The sequence below is a fragment of the Myotis brandtii genome, unplaced genomic scaffold, assembly GCF_000412655.1.
Source record: "Myotis brandtii unplaced genomic scaffold, ASM41265v1 scaffold434, whole genome shotgun sequence".
Classification (NCBI taxonomy): Eukaryota; Metazoa; Chordata; class Mammalia; order Chiroptera; family Vespertilionidae; genus Myotis; species Myotis brandtii.
In genome coordinates, this window is record NW_005366599.1 from 3,104,299 (window position 1) to 3,110,769 (window position 6,471).

Consider the following 6,471-nt stretch of genomic DNA (forward strand, 5'->3'; position numbering starts at 1 on the left):
GATTGCTTGCTATGACATGTGCTGACCACCAGGGGGGCGGCGCGGAACGAAGGAAGGCCCCAGCCGGCAGCCAGGGAAGGAAGGCCCCAATTGGCCCTGATTGCCGGCCAGGCCTAGGGATCCTATCTGTGCACAGATTTCGTGCACCGGGCCTCTAGTAATGGAATATTACTCAGCCATAAAAAGGAATGAAATTTGCACAAGATGGATGGACCTAGAGGGTACTATGCTGTGAGATAAAGACAGATACCATGTGATTTTACTGATAGGCGAAATCTGAAGGACCATATGGACAAACAAATCACAGATACTCACAGATACAGAGGACAAATACAGGGTTACAGATGGGAAGGGAGTTGAGGAAACTGGGTGGAAAGGTGAAGGGATTAAGAAGTACCGATGGGCAGTTACAAAATACAAAGTATGTAAAGTATAGCTTGGAGAATATAGTAAAACGTACTAGAATTGTTGGGGCAATCACTTCATAAATTATAATTGTCTAGCCACTGTGCTGTATACCTGGGACTAATATGAAGTAATACTGAGTGTCAGCTGTAATTGAAAATAAAAATGTTTAAATGTGGAAAGAAGAGGAATCCACCAACAGTACATACAGCGCATCGGGCTCCTCACCGTGGGAAGCCCCAGTTTGCTGGTGGGCGGGGCCCCGGGGGTGATGTGAGGGTGGAGGAGGGTTGTCTGAAGTTCTGACGTCAGACTGACAGGCGTGTCCCGTAACACGAGTGCGTGGAGGAAGCGGTGGGTGTGTGAGGTGTGTGCAGTCCCAAGTGACTCCATTCAGTTAGATGTTTCCTGCATTCACCTCCTGTTTTTTTGCAAATGAAATCATGCATAAGCAAATGCAGAGTTAGCATTATGCTCACATGGTTCCCTAATGTGTTAACCACTACGTTTTCAAGGCAGCCTTGGCTGACCTGACCGTACCGGCTTTATTACACAGATTTACACGCCCCTGTCCTCTGGGCTGTCCAGTCCTGTGTGCTGAGCTGCTTGCTCCTGCACCCTAAGGTGCTCCAGCTTGACCAGTAGATGATCTGCAATGAGCAAGCTGGTCCGTGCACACAGACTTCCTCTGTCTAAAGTTAACTTTGGTAGGCGTGGCATTTGACCTGATTAAAATGTAGATGATGCCCTGGCTGGTGTGGCTCAGCTGGTGGGAGCATTGTCCCGCGCACTGAAAGGTGGCAGGTTCGATACCCAGGGTTCGGGTTTGTTCCACAGTCAGGGTGCATGTGGGAGGCACCTGATCAGTGTTTCTCTCCCCCATTGATGTTGCCCTCTCCCCTCCCTCTCTCCCTTCCTCTAAAATCAATTTAAAAATTATTTTTAAAAGAGAGAAAAAAATGTAAGTAATAATGAAAATCATTACCATCTGATGCCGCTCTGGCTGCTCCGAGGCCAGGCCGTACGTGAGATTTCACCGTTTCCCGTGAAGTGGATGATTAACTAGATGCTTGTTTCCTAGCTCCTCGGATCCCCGTGGATAAAAGAATTTTCACCACAACACACACTCCAGGCTGTGTTTTCCTTGAAATAGATGACCGGTAAGTACTTCTTTAAGCCTGAGAGAGATTTGTTTCTGGGAATAAATACAAATGTGAAAAGGTTTACGTATGCTCACATGCTCCTACATTACATATATGATATCTACGCATTATCTGTTTGATTTTTGTTAGATTGAAATTATTTTTTGTCTAAATCAAGCATGTCAAACTCGCGGACATGCTTGGTCTAAATGTTTAACATAAATACCTTGCCTGCGACACGTCTCACCTTTACAAGTTATGTTTGATCCCCGGCTGCTTTAGGTGAGTCCGTTGTTACTGTCCCGTTTACACTGGAGGACGGTGAAGCTGGGGCCAGTGTGCCAGGGCGCGTGTGGGATGTAATCACAGGGGGGCCCCGGCCCCGCGCCTCTTCCAGGGCCATTTCCACGGCACAGCTGCTTCCCGCCGGCTCATGACTTCCTTTTTTAAGGGGGCTGGGGAGAGAAAAGAACAGATTTTTTTTTGTGTGTATGAAACTAAATTTACTTATTTTGAACTTAGGTCGTCCTTCCTACTTCTTTAAATGTTAAAATAACCCTTTCAGTGTTAATGAATAGTAGTTGCTTATTGTTGTTTTTTAAGATCTTTATTTGAAAAAATGATAAAACATTGTTACCCCCTGATTAGTGCCTTCCATTTTCCCCCAGTTTATTTTAAATTTTTTTCATAAATGAAATCTCAAAACCTGGATAACAAGCCTCAGACCTCATGGAGGTGTCAAGCAAAAGTGTCAAAAACTTGGCATGGTTACGATACGTGAATGTTGATTTTTAAAAATCTTAACATCTAAAAATGGGCTTATTTCCTTACAGTTACCCTGAGGTAAGTAGTAATTGGTGAGACACTTGGTATAATGTAATCTGTAGAAAGCAGGATAATTTAACCAGGATATTTTGAAAACAGCTGAATGTTACTGCCTTAGACAGTGTTTGTGACCTTGTGCACAGAGAACATGTGTGTGGAGTCGGGTCGCTCCCAATCGCCCCGAGTGTCGTGTGGCGCCTTGGGCGTGAGCCGTTTCCGGGAGCCTTGGGCCCGCATCATTGGACGACCTTTGTCGGGTGTCGTTTTGTGTGATTGTCATCATACTGTACACATGCGTAGCGCGCTGCCTTCCTTCAACATCCTGAGCATGTTTCTGTGTTAGGATGCGATGTTTGTAAACATAAATGGCAGCGAATGGAGGCCCTCGAGGACCTCTGAGGAACTTGTAAATACACAGATCCCCGGTCTCGCCCCCGACATTCCGCCCTGTTGGCCGGCGGCGAGCCAGTCTGTGTGAGCAGGTGCCCTGCGTGATTTCGATGCAGATGGCAGCCTTTCTTAGGTTATGCGACTGTTCCCCGTAGTCTGTATGTACCTGTTGACTCGAGTTTAAAATGAAGGAAAGCAGTGTTTTCAAAGTATAACTGCGTCTCACCGGTGGCCTGTGCGTCTGCCCAGGGCCGTGCCTTTGCTGGGGTACCTGCCGCAGGACCTGATCGGCTCGTCCGTCCTCGCGAACCTGCACCCGGAAGACCGCTCTCTGATGGTCGCCGTCCACCAGGAAGGTGAGGGCTGCTGCCTGGGCAGGAGGTTCTTTCCTTCATCTTTGATCGAACTTTTTTTCATTTCTTACTAGAGCTTAACCTTTACCTTAATCTGGTGAGCAACGTGTGGAAACTGCTCACACACCATTTTTTTCCTACTTTGACGTTCCGAACATTGATCCGTAACTGCCTAACAGTGACGTTTGTCGTCACGTGTGGGTAAGTTCCTCTCCCGTCCCCTCCGGTGCAGTGCTGCGGGCCGCGGGCCGCGCCCCCTTTGAGCACCGCCCCGTTCGCTTCTGCACACACAACGGCGACTACGTCACCCTGGATTCCAGCTGGTCCGGCTTCGTGGACCCGTGGAGCCGCAAGGTGTCCTTCATCATGGGCCGGCACAAAGTGCGGACGTGAGTCCACCAGTTTCCTCGTTTTCTAGAAACTCTCTTACCAGGTGACATTCCTGCCTCCACTTCCCCCCCTCGATCAGGCAGCACGCGGGCGGACGGACGGACAGACGGATGGACTCCCAGTGCTTTCCGCAAGCAGTTTCCACGAGCGATTTCCCTCCCGGCCTGATGCTTCCCTTCTGGGGACGTTCAGGGAAACGTGGCGAAACACAGAAAAGCTGTTTTAAAAAAGATGTGTTTTACAACACAATCGTAATGGCCGACTTAGAGTAGCTCAAATGTCCGTCCTTAACTAAACTGGAATGTCTCCTTGACATGTTATATTGGTCAAGAAAAATTTTTACAGAGATTGTAGAACATGGGAAGTTGACATATTAGATGTAAAAAGCATATAAAGTTATTTATGCCATATGATTAAAATTACGTCAAAACACACACTAACCATGACATGTGACAAGATTAGAAGGAAATAAAATAGACTTTTTGGTTGTGTGTGGGGTAGTGGGATTATGGGTAAGATTTTTTTTTTTTTTGCCTTTTCAGAATTTTAAAGTGCTGCTTAGTGAGCAAATAATACTTTTTCTATCAGCTTCTGTCAAATCCCACTTCCTTGTGTCTATTTTATTAAATCGTTATTTTTAAAAATTAGACTCTGTGGTACTGACTTTCCTGCCAGCAGGGCTGACTCAGGCCTGTTTGATCACCGTTACCTGCGCATTTACCGGAATCGGTGAAGTAGATCCAGAGCAGCCTGGCCCAGTATCGGAGCCTAAGATGCCCCCAGTCCCCTGACTTTTTGGCCCGTTTACAGTTGACCTGCAGGTTCCTGGGCTGGGCCATCGGTGCCCTTCGATGTCCTTTTTAAGCGTGGAAATGAGGCCTCACCCTCATGCTGGGACGCAGGCGCCGTTCACACTTGCTCGTGCAGCCGGGTGACCTGGCGCAGCGGCCACCTCTGGCGGAGGAGGTGGGACTGGGTAGCGCACTTGGCACAGTGCCGGGCGCATCACGGGGTGGAGAAGGCTCCTTGTTCCTGCTGTGTGTGGGGAAGCAGCACAGTGCCTGTCGCTCAGAAGGTCCTGGTGACATGCCAGGCAGTCCTCTTCCTGTCCCGTGGGCTTGCCTGCCCCTCGCTGTATTCGGGTGGAAGATTTAACATGTTCTAGGACGTGAGCACAGATGACGCGAAGGGTGTGACGGCCACACTTCACCACGGAGGTGTCGCAGTCATCTTGGCTGCGGAGCTTAAGTCAGGAGGTACCTGAAACAGTCAGTGTTGGGCAGCCTCAGGGTCTGAAGATTCCTGCAGTAGGTTACGCAGGTGACGTTCCATTGTGAGGCCAGCAGTTGTGAATACGTTCCGGTAGCTGAGGAGGTTCCGTGTCCTGATCGAGATTTATACCAACAGCGACCGCAGCTGAGAGAGACTGCAGCTAGGGACGCGAGAAGCCTGAACCGTCTCATTGATCTATCAGTGCTTTCTCTACCCACACGAATAGAATTTCAGCTGCAGATTTTCTATATTTGGGATCAAAGAGCTGCTTTTTAAAAGCATAGATTTATTATTTGAATGTTTAAGATCACTTTAGACTTCATTGTAAATGAATTTTATTTTTTTAATTTTTTAAAAATATGTTTTTATTGATTTCAGAGTGGAAAGGAGAGGGGGAGAGAGAGAGAAACATCAATGGTGAGAGAGACTCATTGATTGGCTGCCGCCTGCACGCCCCACAGTGGGGATCGAACCGTGACCTCCTGGTTCATAGTCGATGCTCAACCACCGAGCCATGCCGGCCGGGCTGTAAGTGAATTTTAAATCGCCTGACCCCGTCTTTCACGTGCTGTTTTGTAGGAGTCCGCTGAACGAGGATGTTTTTGCTGCCAGAATAAGCAAGATGGACAATAACGACAAAGACATAACGGAATTACAGGGACAGATTCACAAACTCCTGTTACAGGTAAAATGGGGGAGATTTAAAAAATGGACATAGGATTCCCATAATTGTGTTTTATTGTAATATTCTGTCTAGTAAAGTCACTTCACAAAAATAAGCTGCGGAGAAAGATCCTGACCCTCTGCATTCCAGAAATCTCTGTCTTCCTCTTTTTTGTTTTTAAAGGAAACTTTATTAATCTTTTTTTCTATGTTAAATGCACAGAATATTCTGTAAAAACCCATTTTAAGACAACGAAACTGTGTCACAGTGAGCAGTGAGACAGAGAAGTCATTTCTGAGCGAGAGAATTCTTCCTGTGTCCCAGGCTCCCCAGGGGCTCAGCCTCGGGTTCGGGGTTTTGGGGATGGTTCCCATTTTAAAGGTGGGGCGAGCCTGGCCGGTCTCAGTATCTGGTTGTTATGAGGCAAAAGTAGGAAAAACTGCTTGTTGGAAACAAATACCCGAAATGGTTTCCATTAGAGATTCCGTCACAAACTGTGATGGGCTGCTGGTGTGGCAGGTCTTTCAGAGACGCTCCGGTCCGTAAAGCACCTGTCAAGTCCGTGGGGACTGGGGTGTGTATTTCATTTGTTCTGTCTGCTCTAAGCGCAGCATAAAGAACAAGTGATTTTCATATTTGGGAAAATTATACTATGGCTTTAAAACAATATTTTCCGTTCCAGAAATACCCACTTAGATTAGAAACTAGACTTTGCCCTTGAAAATTACTGAAATGAGGGGAATGTCTTTCATGTCAGACATAGGGTTCAAAGCATCAACCCTCGCAAGCCTACTTTAGGGTGTCAGAAATATTAGTCTTATTTTCTGATGAGTTTAGGTAAGCTCTGAGTGGGTCATGCTGCGTCCCCCCCTACCCCCCCGACCGCAAGATAGTAACCCCCAAATGGGACCTGTGTCCTTGCAGCCAGTCCACGGGAGCGCCTCCAGTGGCTACGGCAGCCTGGGGAGCAGCGGGTCCCAGGAGCAGCACGTCAGCGTGGCCTCCTCCGGCGAGTCCAGCGGGCCGGGGG

The 6,471-nt window shown here is 47.8% G+C and overlaps 1 protein-coding gene across 1 annotated transcript in view; it reads left to right on the forward strand.

Moving 5' to 3' along the window:
- Positions 1-6,471, forward strand: part of PER3 (period circadian clock 3) — a 68,993-nt gene that overhangs the window by 20,427 nt on the left and 42,095 nt on the right. Inside the window, exons 10-11 of the mRNA XM_014546199.1 lie at positions 5,357-5,462; positions 6,366-6,467. Coding sequence (XP_014401685.1) covers positions 5,357-5,462; positions 6,366-6,467 — 208 coding nt within the window. The remainder of the gene's footprint in view (positions 1-5,356; positions 5,463-6,365; positions 6,468-6,471) is intronic.